At 39.8% G+C, this 20,698-nt stretch overlaps 1 protein-coding gene across 2 annotated transcripts in view; it reads right to left on the bottom strand.

The window, feature by feature from the left end:
* Window positions 1-20,698, bottom strand: part of BMPER (BMP binding endothelial regulator) — a 146,193-nt gene that overhangs the window by 105,008 nt on the left and 20,487 nt on the right. Inside the window, exons 3-6 of one of the 2 annotated variants that reach the window (XM_027659514.1) lie at window positions 16,953-17,052; window positions 5,590-5,672; window positions 4,004-4,094; window positions 2,745-2,827 (exon numbers count right to left, since the gene is read on the bottom strand). In XM_027659514.1, the coding sequence (XP_027515315.1) occupies window positions 2,745-2,827; window positions 4,004-4,094; window positions 5,590-5,672; window positions 16,953-17,052 (357 nt within the window). The remainder of the gene's footprint in view (window positions 1-2,744; window positions 2,828-4,003; window positions 4,095-5,589; window positions 5,673-16,952; window positions 17,053-20,698) is intronic. The other variant, XM_027659515.1, reaches the window with a different exon arrangement.

Raw genomic sequence — 20,698 nt, 5'->3', positions numbered from 1 at the left:
AACTAGAACTACACTTGGTGTTAAACAGAAACCATATTAATGAGTTAAGTGCCTGGCGGGTAAGGACTGAGTGAATTGCCCAGGCATGGTTGTGCCATTGCTTTCTCTAACCTTTGGGGCCATGGAGCACATGGGAAGCTCTGCAACTGACCAGCCTGCTTCACCAAGACAAGGATCCCCAATTCCCAAGATCCCCTTTTTGTCCTCAATTGCATAAAAAATGTGTCTTAAAAACAAACAACGAACCCCCCCCCCAACGTCTTAACAACCATTTCACATTCTTTAGGAGCTCAATAGTATCTACTAGGCACCACTTTGAGCTGAAAATACCACTAACTTGAACAACACAAGAGTTTTCCAAAGATGGGGCTCAACAGTCAAGGCCTCCTGAAATGTACTGATTTTTGAGTGCACCATTTTGCAAAAATAATATTCGGGTTTTTTAAGTAATTCCTCATTTTAATACATTTAGCGAGTGCAGATCAATGCTACATCTCTCCAGGAAAATAAATAACAGCCACCCCTCTTTACTTTCTTCCTATTCAATGCTGTCTGCAGTCCCAAGTCAGAACTACCCCTTGGAAAGTGATGGCCTATGGAGTCCAGAATAATCCACCATTAGAAAAGTTTACTCCCAAGTAAAATGCAAAATTTACTCTAAAGTGAAAGAGGCTGAAATCCTTACACACACACATCCCCAAAATACCTTAGCAGTAATTTGTGTTACTTCCTCTTCCACATTTCCATGAAAGACTTGCTAAATAGTTACAATCTGAAATCCCAGAAGAAATTTAATCTGGGGTGAGGAGCTTCCTTTCATGTGCACAACTTACAGCCCATCACCCACAAGCCTGCTCCCATCACAGGACTAGATAGGTATCTTTAAATAAGGCATCCATCCACCAGCTGCTTAGATAAGAGATTCACTGGAGACCCATTCCAAAAGGGAACAGATGCAAAGCAGGCAGCAAACCGCTATCACAAGCCCTGAGGATGCTCCCATTATTTACTTCAAATTTAATTCTATAGGCTCAAATTCTGAAGGAAACTGGCAAGAGGGTAAAAAAAAAGGCTTTGGAAAGAGAGGGATGGGAGGTCTGGTGTGGCTCACACATAGATGGCATTTCTTTGGCTGTCAATAAGATTCAAAATGAGAGCTGGACATTTTATACAGATGTCATTAACATCCAAAACAATCATGTTGTCTTTCTTGGAAGTTAAGCCTCTTGCTTGAGGTTTTAAATGTCTTTCAGTAGTTGATGTGTTTCCTTCCCTAACATAGATGATACTGGTAACTGTCAAGGTAAGATCCTCAGGTGGGACCCTATATTCCTATATTTCTTCATATTGCTCTCCCTAAAGATCTCCCACCCCCCATGCTCTTCTCAGCACAGTTGCTTTTGATATTTAGAGAACAAAGGGAAGTTGATCAAGGTTGGCACACCAGTGACTGGGCAATAGGCAATATCTGTACAGTACTTATGAATGAGCAAAGCACAACCCAAAAAGAACTGAGCATTTCTCCACAAACTTCTCAACCACTCAGACCTGCCTTCCCCTGGGGAACATAACTAAGGAAAGCCGGAGCTGCTCTACAGGTGAACTGAAGTGAGAGGGGGACCCACCAGGTACAGAGGGAGCAATGGTTCTCAGCCTGGGACAGAAGGCATTTGGCAGAGCAGGAGCCCAGGGTGTATATCACTGTGACATGAGTGGTGGCATATTTTCATTATTACAGGATTAAAATTAAAAAAAAAAAAATTACCTGAACACCCTAATCTCCATAGGAACAGTAACGATATAGCGTGAATTAATTTTCCAGATTACCAGCATATTTTTTCTCCCACAAAACAGCCTAAGTTCTCTGTAGCAGCATTATTAAATGTGTGCATATGTATAAATATACACTAATTTTTGAAGTCCATCTTTCCTCCTTTTTTTATTTTATTTTCATGATGCAGGAGAACCGCGTCTGGTAGTGACAAATCTCTCAGCATTCTACTGAAATGTAAAGTTCCCCAGCCTTGCATATTCTGCTGATAACCAGCCCACAAATTGCAACAAAAGCAGTGATCTGAACTTTGCATTTTACTTGTCTCACAGATTACAGCAATGAAGTCAAAGTTATTTACCCCAACTCATACAGCATTATCTCTTAACTTAATGGAAGTGAAAAAGAAGCCTGTGCTCTTTATCCAAAGGATGCAGTGATTACTTCCTCTCTATATTGTTGTTAATCAAGAATAAAATCCAGAATATGACCTTTTCATTAAGCATCAAGCCAAAAAATCCACTTGAGACAGCCTAAGGAGGCTACCCTCATTCTTTCACTCAGTAATTCAGAGCAAAGGCCCTCACCGCATACAGCTGAAAGGAATCCTTGTGAAAGTTTAGTTTAAGGAAGCATCAAATAAATGTTGATCCACAGATGAAGCCCAAAAAGCTTTTTGTCTCCTCCTGCATGATCCCATCACAGAAAAAGCACCACTAATTCAACAGATCAGCCCTTTCCCAAATATCTTGCTTCATCTGCATACAGTGTAAGGTCACAAAAAAGATTATAAACTCAGAATGTGAGCGATACCATGTATTAGTGCCACAAATTCTTTAATATAAACCCAAATTCCAAGAGAAGAATGCATAATAGTGTTGAATTCCTTATATTTTTTGCTTTGTTATGGCAATAATAATGTGCCTTTTGAAGTTCAGACAGGGAGATACAATGCCAAAAGGCAAATACTTACAATACAAGAGCACTTGGTACATTTATTTCCTTGAGGCCTAAATTCTTCTCCTTCATTGTAAAGTCTCCCTTCAAATACACAACCTGGAAAACAGCATTTGAATAAGTTTAGCTCAAGGTAGCATGCTGCCTTTTCTCTATAACACACCCCACTGCAGAGCGATATGAAAACCAAATCATACCATCCTCTCTAATACAGTATCACAGAATCACAGAATCATACAGGTTAGAAAAGACCTCCAAGATCATCGAGTCCAACCTTTGTCTGGTCACTACCTTGTCAACTAGACCATGGCGCTAAGTGCCATATCCAGTCGTTTCTTGAACTGCTCCACAGATGGTGACTCCACTACCTCCCTGGGAAGTCCATTCCAATGTTTAACCACCCTTTCCATGAAGAGATTCCTCCTGATGTCTAGCCTGAAACCTTCCTGGTGCAGCTTGAGGCTATATCTTCTTGTCCTGTCTCTAGTTTCCTGAGAGAAGAAACCAACCCTCACCTTGTTACAACCTCCTTTCAGATGGTTGTAGAGAGTGAATCACTTCAGAAGAATACAAGTCACTTCAGAAGCCTTAAAAAATCTTTAAAAATCCCTAAATGTCTTTTTTTGGGGGAAAGAAAAAAATCGTTCTGTAACAGAGAAATCTGCGCCAATGAAGTAGAGGTTAGGTCAAGTCTTCCATTAGAAGCGGCTTTAAAACACTTTTTTAAGTTGTTCGCTTTTTACTAACTTATTCTTACTCCCTGAGTTTATATTAGATGTTGGTAGATATTACAACTAATCAAAATACAATAAATCCCTTAGATCACAACTGGAGCAGTGTTTGCCTACAAAACTTCTGTTAAAATCAAATTAGCCTCAAAAAAACACAGTAATTTGCCTCTGTGCTTCACAAAGGCAACCCATTCCCATTCCCCTTCAAAAAGCAAATCTCCTTTTTTTAGGATTACTCTTATACTTTCCCTCTAACAAAATCATGGTCATCATCCAGGCAAACCCAGCTGACAGACCCTCTGAAAAATTATATAAATACATCTGTGGATATTGCCACAGGCTATTGCCTATGCATTCCCTAGTTTGCATGTCCTCTACTGAAAAGTATTAAGCAGGCTCTTCTTGTGTCATTTTGTGCATTGCAAGTCACCAGCCCACATTGTTAGATACAGCAGAGAAGTTAGAGGCAGCCTCCCAGGTAACAATGGGTATCATTAGAAATACAGTTGCACATGTAGAACAGCATTTTCCCATAAAATCTCACCTGGACACACAGGACAACACATTCCCCTGAGTCTGGAAGGGTTTTTGCAAAGAACAACACACTGTACTTCTGACTCCACTATCACTCCTTCCTGTAAAACATGCAGATCAGACACGTTCATTGTTAGCACTGTGGTTGCTTGAACAAGCAAAAAAATCACATTTACTAGCAGTACAATTAAAGCCCAGTACATGCTGCAAAGCACTGGATTTCAAAACCTCTTCTGTACCTGCTGCCTGGTATCATGATTCGGGTTAATCCACTAGTCAAAAGATCCACTTGAGTCTCCCTGACTCCAGACACAGGATTTGCCTTAAAATGCATCAGGTAAGAAATCTAGCATCCTCTTAGGAAAAGGAATCCTGCTTTATCAGGAATCCTTAACCTCGGTAATCTGCCATGCAGCTGTCATGAAAACAGGCCAGACACAAGGCATTCTCATCCTGCTCCCATTGGATGAAAACAGACTTAGAAAGCAGATAAAAGCATCTTGTTCTGTAGAGGGGAGACACTTATCTTTGATGTTTTGCCTGATAAGTATTAGTAAATTAACATTTCCTGTACTTATTCCAGAAGTCAAGAGTCCTCCTGAACAAATCTGGGTGTGAGGTTCTGTGCCCAAAAGGCTGTTACCTTTTTTTTTCTGCTTGCAGTTTTGCTGTTGGAAGCAAGGGAAAACTTTTTCAAATGTGTGGATCTAGGGTAAACAGGACCACCCAGTTTTGCATTTAGACACTGAAACAGGCAATAAAGAACTGATACTTTCATGCAGCATATCTAAAGTCACATAGTGAGTATCTTTTCATGAAGTGCAAGGATACTGCTGCTCCAACTTCAGTCTTCTCAGTGTACTCATCTTTAAAAATGCAGGTGGGTTTCACAGAGCAGAAGTATTACAGAAGAGAAAACCATGAAACTCTGTTCTGTAGTAGAAGCTCTTCATACTCATTCATCTCTCCTCCTTCTAACTGCCATTCTTAGTAGCTGCCTGAGTGTTATTATTAAAACCAGATCAAATTGTCATCAAAATGGCAGACCTATTCACAGAGAGAATCTAAAATTGCTGACATAATTACTTGGTTTGAATCTGAAAATCAATAGTCTTGAAAATGTTATGGTTGCAGATAGGCAAGCTACCAAAAATACCACCATGTTAACAGTGCGGGAGCCCAGGAAAAGAAGATCTGGTTGTGGGTTTCTCTTAAAAAACATCCCAGGTAAAACCCAGGGATGCATACACACAGAAGTGTCCAATTACTAAAATAATTTGTATCTCACAGAAGGCTTAGCATACTGGAAAAAAAAAAGACATATCAAGGTCAAGATAGCAGGAAATGGCATGGCTGTGTACCTCTCTTTCAGTAATGTTTGGGTATGAGGGTACTCAAGTCATTTAAAACCTATCCTTCTGAATGTTTGGTTATAGCTGGCCACATCTGAGTGGATTTAAATTAGTTTAAATTCAAAGTCCATATTGTGCTTTGGGTATAAAATATTTCAGGTTATTTGGACTGGATAAATGAAGGCTCAGAATTTCCTGGGAAAAGCTTACAACTCAATTAACACAGTGTTTATGACATCCTTACCTGGCACTGGTATGTAACACAGGGATTGCTAGGGAGGTGCCATTTCATAGAGCTGTTGTACGTACGTCCTTCAAAACTGCAATCTAGAGAACGAGACAGAAGCACATCAGTTCCATTGAATGCAATCTTGTGGGAGGCTGCTGATGAGGATCATAGAGCAGCATCCTAAACGTAACCCCCGCTCTTCCCTGGGTTAACAAAAGAGGTAGAGATGAGAGCTGGGACTAACAAGAAGGATCGTGTCCTGGGAGGGTGGCAGCAGTGCTTCCCTGAACATCTGCTGCTGATGCATGACTGGCCAAACTCCCTACTAACTCTGACTGTTCAAGACAAACCAAAATAAGTGACAATTTACTTAAAAACGAATGCTAGTGCTTATTGTGCAGTCCATTCTTGAACTACTCAGTCACTCATGCACTTGAACAGTGAGAGGGAGGAGAGAGGGTAAAAGAAGAGCTGGAAAAAGCATTCATTATCCAGCTTGGCCATGTTATCTTCATCCATTAACCAAAGCCCTTGTGAGAGCTCTTCAGCAAGTGCAGCTCAGCATGGATGAACTGACACTGGCAGAGCTACCTCTGTTCTATGCCTTTTCACTTTCATGACAGAAGGGATCACCATCCATATAAACTAAAAGCAGTGGACGCATTTTGGAGTCCCATAGGGCTTGACTTTATATGTCTTTGTATGCTGTATGACAACTTTGTTAACAGAAAACAGGTTCGCTTGCCCCTGCACTGGATCAGCCTACATTTTTTTGTGCAAAATGAAGTTTCATAGAGCCATTTGGAAAACAAACAAACACCAAAACCAACATTAATTTTCACATTTTTATTACATGTTCCTACCAGTTTCCCTTCCCACTCTTTTGCTGTTTTCTGGTATTTTGCAAAAGAGAAAACCAAAAAAGAGCAAAAAGAAAATAAAATAACTCACCAGAGAAGCAAAACTAGAAAATACTTAAAAGTAGAAAAAAAAATTTGGTTTTTTAAAAGTTATCTTATTAAAGCAAAATTGTTTCAATTAGAAAAATTCTTTGGAGACCAAGAGTATTTCAGAGAAAAATTTTAGAAGCAACACATACCCCATTTTCTGTGGAAAAATGCCCATTTTCCATTTAGTTTTTTTCCATTTTAGGTTTTTTTAGTAGTGTATTTTATTCAAAATTATCTCGATTTGGGCTACATTTTACATCCTTCGGAAAATAAAGGTATTTTATCAGCCTTACACCAGTATATCTTTCAGGTCACTGTATAAGGAAACTCAGAGGTCACAGCTCTGAAGTGAGGAGGAACTTAAAATCCCTATAAAATCATTCTGAATTCAACACAAAATTTAAAGGAAACATGATATATAAAGATCATTTACAAATGTGTTCACTGCCTCTAGTTAAGATCCTATACAACAGAAGAATTGTACTTCAGTATTTGCAGAAAAATTCAGAAAATTTTTTTCCAGGTTAAATACAGAGCAACACAGGAGAAATTTGTAGATGCTGAGGCTATTTCACTTACCCAAGCTGAAAGACATATGTTTTAAAAAGAGTTGATCAGTAGTCTGAGAGCTGGCTGTGATTTCATCTTTGACAAATACTAGAAGGTACAAGGTATACACACGAATCTTGTATTTTTTTAAGTAGCAAGGCCCCTATGACATGATTTGTTCAGATTCTTAGTGTATTAAATACAGTTCTCTGAGCTCTCATACATGTAGGCCAACAAGTCAAGAGAGAAGCATGAAGCCCTATACTCCTCTTACATGTTTTGAAGTCCCGTTCTGAAAAACACTGAGTTAATCTAAAAGCACAGTCTCGCTTACTGCTCGCTACAAACACTGATGAATGCAGAGCCGGTTCAATGTGTTTTAACATCCTCAAGTTGCAGAAGCCTAGGTCATACTGATCCCAATCCAAGAAACAGTTTACAAGTGTGCAGGACACTCAAGATGGAACAAGCTGCGCTGTTAAATATCCATGTGCATGTTTTACCAGAACCAAGATCAAGGGCCAGGCTGGAAACCAGCAACTGCAAAATACCTTGCATATTTGCTCAGCAATTATGTTTTTTAATTTAAAATGTTTCCTCTATAAGAAAGCTAATGATCCTGGGCTAATCTGCATGTACAGATGTGCATATTAAACTGAAACTTTCAGTTCCAGGATTAGTCTGGTCAAGAAAGTATGAAGGTGGTGTGTCCATACAGTCTGCACTGCTCTCGCCTGAAGTGCATATCCAAGCTATGCTGTAAAATCCTCTGCCCTGCAGCACAAGCCATTGTCCCTGTGGAAAACAGAAAAGGAATGGCACACCATGTGTAACCATGGCAGGTAGAGCTTGCAGGCAGCAAAAGGGAAATTTAGAAATGAAGACCAGGATGGAAAAGTCTGCAGAAGCATTGGAGATCCTAAGATTGCTCTTCAGCTTTGGCACGGGCCAGCAGCTTGAATAAGGGAGACAGAGCAGCAGCCATCCAATGCCAATGAGAGGCATGGTGGGAGCTGGATTCCAGCAGATGCTCAGTTGAGGAAAACAGCATGATGGAAGGGGAGAATTTGCCAGTAACACAAGCAGTCTTGGTGAGAGATGGGGGAAGGCTGAATGTCAAGCAAAACTGAAAAGGGTAAGAAAGGAGTGCTTTACAATCCCTGGGTGACACTTTAACCTGTCTCTGACCAGAGGTGTGCCCTGACACTCTGCCCTTTGGATGCCCTAGAGCTACACCCACCACTCACTCTCCAAAAGGAAAAAGAAACAAAGCCCACATACCAGCTAGTTTTTCTCAACCTCACTTTCAATGTACAAATGTCTCAGCTGACACCTGCAAACATACAGCCGGACTTTCCCAGCCCCACTACTCATGGCATGGAAATTTCTGAGCCTCACTTAAATTCAACTGAGTGAAACCTGCCTCATTCTATGTGCCAGCTCAGTCAAGCCATTCTGGCACATCCATGGTTAAAGGTCCCTCATCTTTGCCTTGGAAAGTAGCAGTCACTGAGTATTTCGTGTTCAAAGGCATCAGCAAAGTCCCTGATGTCAATTTCCAAAACAGAATATGATGGAACATACTTCAAGTTCCTAAAAGTCTTTTTAAAGTCCTTTTTATTCCCTCAAAGCCCCTTGGAAATATTAGTACGTTAACTTACTGTCTCATCCACCATTTGAAAGCGCGAGCAGGAGAAAAGAATAAATTAAGAAAGATCAGAGCTTAGGACGATCACTTAAATGCCATCCCCTTACTTCTGCCCGAATACCTAATTAAAACAAAACTTTTTAAAAAAAGGGCCACAGAAGAGGTTTTCAAGAAGGTAACCCATAAAGCCTGAGAATGCTCAATGGAGTATGTGAAAAGTAACAGATTTGACATTAACAAGTAAATTTGATCTTGAGTCATGTACCTTATAAGGAAAACCTCTAGTATTCCACATATGGAAGGAAGTTAAATATCAATGGTCTACATCTATTTTAAAAGAGCTAAGGCGATTCATATCAGCAAAGGAGTGTGTCCTGATTTTTTAGTCTTTCCTGCTTCTTTCTTTAAGAATAGTTGGTGTTTTATTAATGTAAAATATTAACTTTCAGCTAGTTGTAGGTTTTGTTGCCATTACCTCCTTCAATACAAATATTTCAGATAAGTCCTCGATAAACATGCAAGCCTAAAGTTGCTTATCTGAATCAAACCAAACCACTGAATACTTTGAAGTTTGCATATACAGTGGAAACTAATGTTAATTACTTTCTAGTCACCTCATAAAGGCAAAATGATCCTCTAGACTTGAGTCCTTCCAGCATGAAAAAAAAAATTATGCTAAAATAGTTAAATAACTTCTAATTTGCTTATTTAGCAACTTTGTCTCAATGTTACACATGCCATACTTGGGCACCTTAGTTTCAAACATAATAAACCAACCTTTGGCCAATTTAATTCAAAAGAACAATTTAATTCCAAAACAAAAATCCTCACATAAAATTGGACTGGAATAACGAAAGAGGCAAATTATAGCAGATTTTGTTATTGGCATGTAGACAAGTTGATGATCAGGAAGCCATTTGTCTTTCCAAATCCTGCAATTCTGATAAATGACCCCTTTTCCTTCTTCCCCAGACACCCCAGCACATAGCACTATCATGAAGATAGGGAAATTGACTGCAAGAGACAGTTTAGTAGTGCTAAAGCTCAACCAGTGTCCTCAGCAGTTCATTAAAAACAACGCTTTATTACTCAATTTGACATTGCCTAATAAGATTCCAGAAGAGACTTGTGCTTATTTTAGGCTAATGAGAATTTTATAGACAAGTCATTTCCTTATTCTCCCAAGAGAAAGTGATAGATTGGTGCACAATAGACTAGATCCCCATCCCTCATTTCTTCAGCATCTTTCTTCTCCTATTAAGTCTTTTTTTGCTTTCCCTCCACTTTCTATTTAAAAAAGTAACCTCTCTATTGGTATGGAAAATAAACATTAGGAAAAATAAAACAGTCAGAAGACATGTTTTATTTAGTGTTTGATAAATTATTCCTCAGGGAGGTATCCAGGCATGCTAACACTAAATACCAGATCTAGCCAAACAAAAAACAACTAAAAACCCCAAACAAACAAAAAAAACTTGCACATTCTGCAGTATTTCTCTGGCATGAAATCTGTTGGCCACAATGAAAGAATTGTGAATCACACATACACCTATTATAAAATATATTTTCATATTTCTTAGTGATGGTAAAGCCATTGACAGCTACCAGAAAATTAAACTTCCTTTTCAGTAACCCTGGTCTTCATTTGTCAACACAGAAGCATGAAAATGTATACAAAACCTCCCACGCTTATCAAGACCAGCTCTAAACAGTGAAAATCCAACTCCTTCCTCTGTGACTGAGTACAAGCAAACTTATTTGCAGCTGAGCCATCACAACTACAATACCCAAGGGATGCAAGGCACAGGGACCATATAAAGGGTGCATGCACAACACAGCAGAATAAAGTGGCCATGGGGGTGAGCTGTGCTGCTTCACAGGCATATGATGCAAAGCTGAGAAAATAGCAGCAGAAACAAATACATCAACTCCTCCCAGTGCTGTTTTTGCCCCCTGCACCCCACTGGAACTGAATTTCACCTTCCCAAATGTCTTACGTTCCATGAATGTATGTATAGGCTGAAAAAAGTCACTCTGCAGGGTTCCGAAGAACCTAGTCATTCAAAATGCCACTTAGTTAGAGCTGCCATTGAATCTTGAGCTGAGACTTAATGTGCTTGCCAAGACTGGCAGCTGGAGAACTGTTATCTCTCATGGTTATGAGCTTTTTCACGAATGATGTTGCTTGGTGACACAACTATTTGCCATTTACACCCAGTTTCCTCATACCAGTAAAATCATTCATGATCAGCACAGCTTGCAGCTTCAAAGTCAAATACTGAAAGAAATTCTTATTCCAGTATTACATGTCCTAAAACATTTATCATGTTGTTCCAGAGAAACACTGCATTTAAAAACATTAAAATAAAAATCTGGGTAACTGATATTTGACTGCAAAAGTATTTATGACAACACGACAAGACAGTTCATTAGAAGTTTCTTACATAAATGGAAAATTATATTCAGAAGGGAATATCCAAAATTCAAGGTGCAACTGAACACAATAGGATACACCAGACATTCAAGGGATATCAAAAGTATACACAAGACCTTTACAAGAAGAGTCAACTCGAAGAATGGAGAGATAGAGACCTTTTCTTAGGCATAACCATAAGTAATTAAAACTGGCATCATGATTATACTTGGTGGTACTGTTCCTGATGGCTATGTGTCACTGCTTCAAAATCTCTGCCTTTGCTTGAAATACAAAGCTAAAAACTGAATGAATGCTGACATGAACCCATACTTCCAGCCTCAAGAAAAAGGCCTCCTGATTTGGAGCTGGAACACATTACCAAGAGGCTCAGAAGCAGTGGGAAAGACCAATAGAAAAGTTAAGACATCTTTTCCCTTAACCAGTCTCTGACAGATGCCAAGACTAGATTATTCAGGTGAAGGTGAAAAAGACTTTTTAGGAAAATATCTATATTGTCTTACCATCCCATCCCATCCCCCTCCATCCATGTTATCATCCCTTGTCTCTGAGAGCTTGCCTTAAAGCATGCAAGGGTGGGCTGCACGTTAGAGGGCCCCACACAAAGGTCCCCCGTCAGTCTTACAGCAGCACACCAGACTGGTATTGGCATCTCATACTAGGGGTGTCCACAGTGAACAAAGTGCCAAATGTACATATGGATCTTCCAGGGCATTAGTAGAGTAGCCAGAACACCGATAATCTTATAACCTCCCTCTAACTCCCTTTGCAAGCCAGTTGTAATAGCTGAACTTGGCTGCTGAAATGGGTTGAAATCCTCAACCACAGTATTTGATAGCCTTTCCAAGAAATGCACAATTAACTACAGTAGCTTTGGGTATTCAGAGGACCTAGCACTGCTGTTGCCTGGGCTGGGATTCCATTCTTTGGTAGATTTCAGATCAATGGAGCATAGCACAAGAACCTCTAAGAACCATAATTTAAAAAAAAACCAAAACCAAACCAAATCAAACAAACAAAAAAACAACCACAACAAAAAAAACCCAAACCAGCAACTCTCAAAAGTTAAGAAGGACAGAAAATGCAAAATTTCACATGGGAACTGAAAGAAAATTCTGAACAAATTGTCTCTGTTGTAAAAAAAATACCCACCAAATTTGTCTTTGCATATCCATAGAAGATTCAGATTCTTAGGATAAGAGAGTAGAATATCATGCACCATTTTAGAAATGCAAACTTTAGGCACTCATGAGCCAGTAATACCACTTTCTTCACAAAGCAAATAATTTATTATTAGATCTGTAGAGAGCTCTATATCTAAGTGACAGGTCTCCATCCAACTACATAAGAAAATGCTTATTTCTACAATCTCAATGATCTCATATGTTTTCATTAAATATATTAAATAAAATCAGAGATGAAAAATGATCTTGCAAAAGTAATAAGAGGGCTTAATTTTTTAGTATTTTCAAAACGAATAGCATTCTAGAGGTACATGGTATGTTTTATAAACTACAGTAAATATCTGTCAAAAGAATATTCTTCTTGAAAATTTTCACTATTAGTCTTAGTCATTTTTACTCTCCTTGCATCAGGGAGCCATAATCACAGGTCTACATTTCTCTCTCTGTTCCAGACTTTGCATTAACACCCAGCAAAATTGTGCCTTGCCCCACTGACGTTACTATCAAGGTCCTGTGGGTCTAAAATCAAGAACAATGTTAAAACCCATGGCTAGTCTGGAGAATTTAAATCCTAAATCTTAATTTAAATCTTACACCTCTTAGCAATCTACAACTTCATCACGAGGGGAAGCAGAGGGGCAGGCGCTGATCTCTTCTCTCTGGTGATCAGTGACAGGCCCAAGGGAACAGCATGAAGTTGTGTCAGGGGAGGTTTAGGCTGGGTATTAGGAAAAGGTTCTTCACCCAGAGGGTGGTTGGGCACTGGAACAGGCTCCCCAGAAAAGTGGTCATGGCCCCAAGCCTGACAGAGTTCAAGAGCATTTGTTTGAACTGTTGTTTGAACAACACTCTCAGACACATTCTTGGGGTTGTCCTGTGCAAGGCCAGGAGCTGGACTTTGACGATCCTCGTGGGACCCTTCTAACTCAATATTCTATGATTCTGAGATTAAGTAAAGCCAAATCTTTTCCTATTTAATATCCACCACAGTGGATTTTCTGATTGCAAAAGCTATACTTGCTGCTCTTCCTTACTTTTTCTGTATATTAAGAAATACAAAAAAAAAAAAGTGCTAGAAATTATCTAAGTAGCATACAAATACCCAAACAGAAGCAAGGGACTTAGGCTTGGTACACAACTGTTTGCAGGAAAAGTCCTCTACCAACAATTCAGTTTCTACTGTATGCAAAGCTCTCAATACAAGAGTTCAGCTGCATGAAGTGTTGCAGACAGACAGAATCATAGAACAGTTTGGGTTTGAAGAGACCTTTAAAGGTCATCTAGTCCAACCTCCCAGCAATCTGGGCATATGTCCTCATGCTCCTCATGACAAAATAAAATGCACTGGCAGCGATGTCACAAATGACTCATAAGCGGTGGTTTCCTTCCTACAGGAGCCAGTTCTGGAATACACCCTTTGGTCTTAATGTTATCCTTCTGATGTTGCATTCAAATGACAGCAGCCATTCATTCATTCACTCATTCATTCATTCATTCATTCATTCATTTCTTCACAAGGTAGGAAGACATGAAGCTATCAAAGAGAGCTGGCAACAGCCTCTAAGGCCTGATTAAGCTCTTCTAGGCTTTGGAAAGAAGCCAAGAAAAAAGCCATCAGATCCTGAGATCTTTTCTTCCTACCATTTTGTTCACGTTCAGATGAAATACAACCAGTAAAAAAAAAAAAAAAAAAATCCCTGTTTCCCTTTTCCTGCTTGCGTTCCCTATGGGCACTCTGGCAGCCTGACAAAATAGTAACTGAGAACAAGTGCTGCAGGGCCAAGTCCCAGCTGCAGCTGAGCTTTGTGTGGGGAGTGCTGGGGAGCTGCTGGGACACCAAAGGGAGCAGCTGAAGTACTAGGCAGCCAGGCTGGTATTTCCAGCCTTGATTCCCCAATTACTCCCCATGGGACATTCATTTTGGACCTTGTACATAACAGAGCAGGAGCTCCAGCAGTGTTCAGGAGAGCAAGCAGCCTTCCTGGGGATAGAAGTGGCTCCATCAGCCTCTTCCGCTGGAACCAGAACGACCCGGTGACAACGTGTGGCATCAGGACTGCTGCAGTTAAATGGGTGCATATTTTGCTTGACCTTTCAGAAGGAGCAGAAAAACTAAGTCGAAAATTTCACATCTACTTTGAAAATTAAGCCCTTGAGAGCTTTTTTTCTTTAAATTCTGAAATTTAAAGTTCTTCTTGCATTTTAAGCACATAGAAACTGCCATGTTAGATCAGACCAAGCATCCTTCTACCCAAGAATCTTTTGTCTGACAGTAGCCACTAAGAGACACCTAGGAGAGTATCAAAAATACAGGGCAAGGTCCATAGTTCTACTTTAGCCTCCAGAAGGGCAATAATAAGCAGCCTACCTGACTCACACAGATGGAAAATGGGGCATTTTGTTTTGTAAGCTACTCCTTTCCTAACAAACTTAACATTCAGTCTTCCCTTTGGAGAGCTAATGAGAGTTGAGCTGATCATGCCACAGAAGTACCTTTTATAACACAGAAACAGTTGCTAATCAGTACTTGTCAACTCAGAGCCCAGTATTATATTTGTAAAGTTAGGACTGTTTTGTCATGTGTGCACCCATTTATTCCTATCCACGTTAACTTGCTGCTTTGTCACCCCTTATTCAGTGTCCCAAGAACCTTCTGCAACTCCTTGCAGGCAGCCCTCCTCCTTTACAATACTACAGAGATTAGGTCATCAGCAGCACTATTTCTGTCCCTCCTCGCCCCTTTTCTAGTTTTTTTTCTGAGCACACTGACAAGTTGAGATCTTTGCAAGGATATGCTGGCAACCTTCTTTCACTATGAAAGGATCATACACTTCACGTGTTACTTATTTGCTGATGAGGAGACTTTCTCTACAAACTCAGGGCTGCTTAGTTTCTTTAGCACTTTTTTAGTGAGTGATCTTATTGGATGCCTATTAGTGGGATCTCTCTGTCCATTGATGTATTAAAAGGACTCTAACTAACTCTTCTATCTCAAGTATCCATGGACCTCCTAATTCTATTTTTTAACAGTTTCTATTAATTATCACATTAGAGATGTCAGGTATATGAATCTGCAGATGCTAGGCTCAAGTCTATTAATAATGGTCCTTAGGTACCCCCCCAATTCAGGATAAACAGAAAATCTTACAGAGTCTGAATTAAAACACTGTTTGTATTTTCAACTTTGAAACATCCATTCTTTTAATTTTGCATGCATACATGCACATATGTATATACATGCACATATGTATATGCTTGCATATATATATGTATATAAAATTTTCAGACCACTGAGCAACTACATATCCCATTATGGAAATGAAAAATCAACCTCCATCCTAATCAAACTGACCCTTAGGAACCTTCTCCTATAAAGCTGACACTAAACACTATTTTACAAAAGAAATAAATTACATGTAATTTACGTAAAACCTGCAACTTCAAATTCTTACTGTTTCAGTAATGCTTTAATTTTTTTCCAGTTCATTTCCTTCTCTTTTAAGCATCAGGCTTCTAGACAAATCCTCAAACTAGGGCTTGCCAAACCTATTCCAAAGCTGCAGCACAGAAGCAAATCATAAGCACAGCATCTAACACACCTCTGCAACCATACAGGAAAAATACATATCCATGATGTCTCTTCCATCTGAATTTCAGTGTAATCTGTTTTCCTGCATTTGTATTTCCCCTGAGAAGGCAATAAATGCTTCCATTTCCTAACAATTTATCCTACTCTATCTCCCTCCCAATAGCACACAATCACCAGTGGGGAATTAAAAACAGCAGAGGAAAAATAAAGTAAAGCTGTATGAATCTGACATTCTGAACCTCAATGATTGTGTCAGCAGTCCCTCAGCAAAATAAGTGTTTTAGAGCACATTACTTACTGCATCAACATAAAAAACCCTAGTTTTCAACTTCATCTACTTGTATATTTGTTATGTGGTTAAGCACAGTAGATACATGCCATGCATGCCTGCACAATTTTTTTTATTTTATAATTCTCTCATTCTAAAGAGCTTAGAATATACAGTATTGGTCAATAAATAAATGTATAATGTTCATACTGTTGCTCATTTGGTTTTCATAAAAGTGTCCACAATATTATTCTTTGAATCAGGAAATGTTCAGTACAATGAATAAAATTTGCTTGCTTTGTTTCCAGTATGAGGAGAAATAAGAATAGGCATGTATAATTACCCTGCTCTTTATTACTCAGAAGCATTATTGCTATTCTGTCCAACCACACAAAAAGTTTAAGGAATTCTTATTGACTGGTGACTATTAGCGGATTGATGTTCATCTAAAATATTTTTAATAAAATTAGGAGATAACTCTTAAAAGACTGACAACATAGCAATGAAGAATAAAGTTGTATTTCTAAAGGACCATCGCCATGCAAAAAGTAATAATTGCAGGAAAAATATGTTAAGTTATGTATCTCCACCAGCTTTGTAAACATATATATTTTGATTATGGTTACTGCCCTCTTCTAGCCTCTGGTGACAGCCAAGTCCCAGCTGAGAAGCTCCAAACTTTGTCCTATCTTTGGCAACCTAAATGTGCACTGATCACATTTTAAAAAGTGGGAAACAACAGGAAGGGAACCACACCTTTGCAACGCTCACAGCAAGCTCCTCTCTGCTTAATGACGAGAGCACAGTCCTTGGAGAGCACTGGACACTTCTCCCTTTTGCATGTCACTTCCTTATTCTGAAAAAAAAAAAAAAAAGGCAAAAAAACAAAAAACAAAAGCTATTGCAAGCAAACCAAACCCAAGGCTACCATTTCTTTCAATTCAGAAAATAAAACATGAGGATAGCAGTCTGCTCTTTCACTTCAGGAACGGTCCTTGTGATTCAATACATCTCTCTCCCCTTGAAGGAATGCAGTAGAAAACAGTCTTTTAATAATTTGGGAGCCCAAGTAAATGGTGTTTTCCCCTCTTACACAGTAATTCATGACTGCTACACATTCTCATAAAGAAAATGTGCCCCACTGAAGAAATCCATGTTAATTCAATGAACAACTACCTACACCATGCACTTATCAAAATATTCTCAGGGTCTTGAGGTGCTGCCCTATGAACTACACAGCTCAGGAATTGCTTCTTACGCAACAGAAGGACAAATGGCAGAGGAAGAGCTGGAAACCTCAGAGAAGACAAAACTCTGCCATTGCAGAAAATCATTTTTAGCTGGTGGTACTACCTGGCCTACCCAGAGGTCCTTTAAAAGAGGCTACTATATACTATACCAGAAAAGGTGACTAGTGGAATTCATCTTTCTCCCCAAAACGCTGAGAAAACCATGAGCAGATAAAATCACTGTACATTATAGTGTCATCTTTCTATGGCAAAGAGCCAGTGATTTCCCAAGCACATTGACTACATGAAGGAATGTCAACAGAGAATGTGCGACAGCAGGCAGCAGAAATATTCCTTTTATAGCTTACCTTGCCCCAGTGGTGTCAACCCTTCTGGTTATCCCTGCCATTAAATAGGGACAGAAAACAAATACTTTGGGCGTTTCTCTTAGCAAAGTTTTGCTACTTCAAATTCCTGACTGAAAGTAGCCCTCTGAAGTCACCTCCACCTATAATTAGTAGCTCAGTTCATTAAGTGACACAGGTGGCCATCTAGTTCATGCAAGCACCCACCTCACCCAATCTTATGACTTAATTAGAGACCAAAAAATCAAAGGGCTAGAAAAATGTAAATCATAAAACTAAAGGAAAAGAAGCTGTGCTTTCCAGTCTTTTTATTTTGCTCCCTGTGGCCTCATTCAAGGTGCCTGTGAAGGATAACATGCAGCTTTTATTACACTCCAGCTCTTTGTCTAAAATCAGAGGTTTATTTTCTTCAAAGTCACTGCCTGATCTGATGGGAGCTATAAAGGCACTTCAGTCTTATCAGTGTAAATGAGGACTCACTCTCACCAAGACACTGTGAAATCAGCAAATGAGAATCAGGCCCTAAAGCGCAGCTGCAACGACACAAACGACTACTGTAAAAAGCCAGGTCACTGCTATGTGCTGGCTGCTCTGTATCACCCCAGCAGAGCAACCATAAATGCTATTTAACTGGCAAGTTAAGCTGAATTTATGGCAGGTATGTAGCTCTGAACTGGCACAAAGCAGCCACAGCACAGTATTGCAACTGGTTCAACATCTTTTTTAAAGTGCACAGTGAAATTGTGATTCCCTTAACATGAACATAGTGCCCCCTCACTTCGCTGCCATAAAGCCTGTTGAATCAAGCTTACCAAATCAACTACAGTCTGTATTTTAAAGGGTTCTGCTAAGATCTGATTCTCTTCAATGACAGTTTGCCCAAGGAAAGATTTAATAAGCCCATCATCCCCACCAACTTTATCTGTGGGAAAATCTTCTGCATGGTGAAGGTGGGTGTGAAGGAAGGGCAAAATTCACTTTAGAGTTTCTTCCTTTGGAGAACATGACTTACCCAGTAGCAGCATGTATCATGTACCTCTGAGAGAAGCAAGATGCAAAGTGCCCTTGAGAACCAACCTAGCTGGGCTGGACCCACATCAGGGGGTTCAGTGGGCAGCTACCACTTGGACTCTCTCTTCCAAAGAAGAAATTATTGTTGCAAATGGCAGTGAGAGTGACGAGAAGTATAATGCAGCTCTGTATTTCTTTTTGTTCCCTGATTCCCAGGGGACTGCTGAGGCAAATGCCTCATGCAGCCCACCTTCCTAGGCAATTTCTCATTCTGTCTTCTCTGAGTACCATCTGCCTTCTTCTGCCCTCAGGTACATCCTGACATGGTTCCTTCTTGTTGGCAATGCACAATGAGATCAAAAAATCTGGTTTCTGGCTGGCAATGCAAGTTCCTAAGGATGACCCCAACATACATATTTTAAACAGGAGATACTTGTTAGTTATTATTCCTAAGTAAAAGCCTCCTGTTTGCCCCACATTGCTTAAATCAGCAAAATTCTCTGCCAGTGATGAGTTTGGTACCATTGAGCCAACCCAGGGGGCAGCCAAATTTGGGTCTTACTCTTTTTTCCTTATCACCAGCAAAGCTGATGGTTTAGCAGGTTTTCTGGGAGAGATGATTTTGGAGTTCATCTCCTGGTATCAAGGACTGTTTTGCATTAAGTAGTCGTTCCACATGAAGAATATTGGTGGCCCAGAGTATAGTGACAAGAACTGAAGGGTCCTTCCTGCCTGGAGGGTGTCTTAAGCAGTAGGCTACATATTCACATTTCCTTTCTCTATCCCAGTAGACCTTGAACTACTTGCTGTTCAGTAGCCTGGCTTTAGCAGAAAGTGGCTTGCTCTTGCTCCCAAAAGTCAGCGGTCCTCACAGCAAGGATGCTTCTGAGGAAAGCAGGAGCTGAATCATTGACTTGCCTCTGGATGTAGAGGGCACTAAACCTGGATCACTATCACAAAAGTCAGTTGTCACAGTATGGTGCTAAAAGGGGGGCAGGAGGTGCCACATTCACCACCCTGCACCTCTTTTTTTTCTTTTTTTTCTTTTTTTTTTTGGAGAAAAGAGGAAGGTCAGCTCTGTCCCTTGGAGGAAAAGCTGCATCCTCCTGCCCTAAAGAACAGTTCCATGTATGCCAGGTAAATACATTCCCTATTTTCCAGCACAAGAAGAGCTGCTAAGCACTTAAATGGGATGGGATTTTCAAAGCTGCTGTTCCCCTCTCTAGCTTGTATTATAGGCAAGTCCCATACAGCTCCAAAAGTGGCTGTTTCAGATGTTATCCCAGAATGCCTAAGTCCCTGCCATCAGAGTTGGGCTGCTCTTCCAGGGTGTGAGGTATAGTATCACTTAGGGCTGCGGCCCTCACCACTTCTTTTGGGGCTTTTTGCTGAAAAAATATAGTAAAGTCACAGTTGCAACATATTGCTACCCTGCCATGGCAAAATCCCTCTTGTACTAAGAAGAGATGAATGTAGCTCCAGGGAAGTGCATCCACATACCTCTTCCTGCTTCCAATACTGGATTTAATCCTAAAATACTTTTTAAAAAAAATCCAGATGTTTTATCTCAATGCTGCAACTTGTAGAAAACAAGACCAGCAGATGTGGAGCAAAGGGTTAATGTACCATGCTGATCCATCATAGGACCAAAGCAGATAAAGCAGAGCTGGTAAATCATTGTTTAGTCTATTGCAGTCAGGCATTATCCAGTGCAGATCTCCTGGGCCCACTGGGTGTAAAAGTATAAATATAAAACAAAGAGTAATTGTCATCAGAAGGATTTTTTTTCCTTCATCCAGTTTATCCAGTTGCCCAAAACACTGCTCTTAATGTCCACTATCCATCTGTTTTTTTCAATTTTGCTGCCTCCTTCCCTCCCATTTCACAAGAGTGGAGT

Source organism: Corapipo altera, unplaced genomic scaffold (genome assembly GCF_003945725.1).
Source record: "Corapipo altera isolate COAL_440 unplaced genomic scaffold, ASM394572v1 44b, whole genome shotgun sequence".
Lineage (NCBI taxonomy): Eukaryota > Metazoa > Chordata > Aves > Passeriformes > Pipridae > Corapipo > Corapipo altera.
The sequence above is the reverse complement of the archived record's forward strand: the minus strand, read 5'-3'. Positions and strand labels throughout refer to the sequence as shown.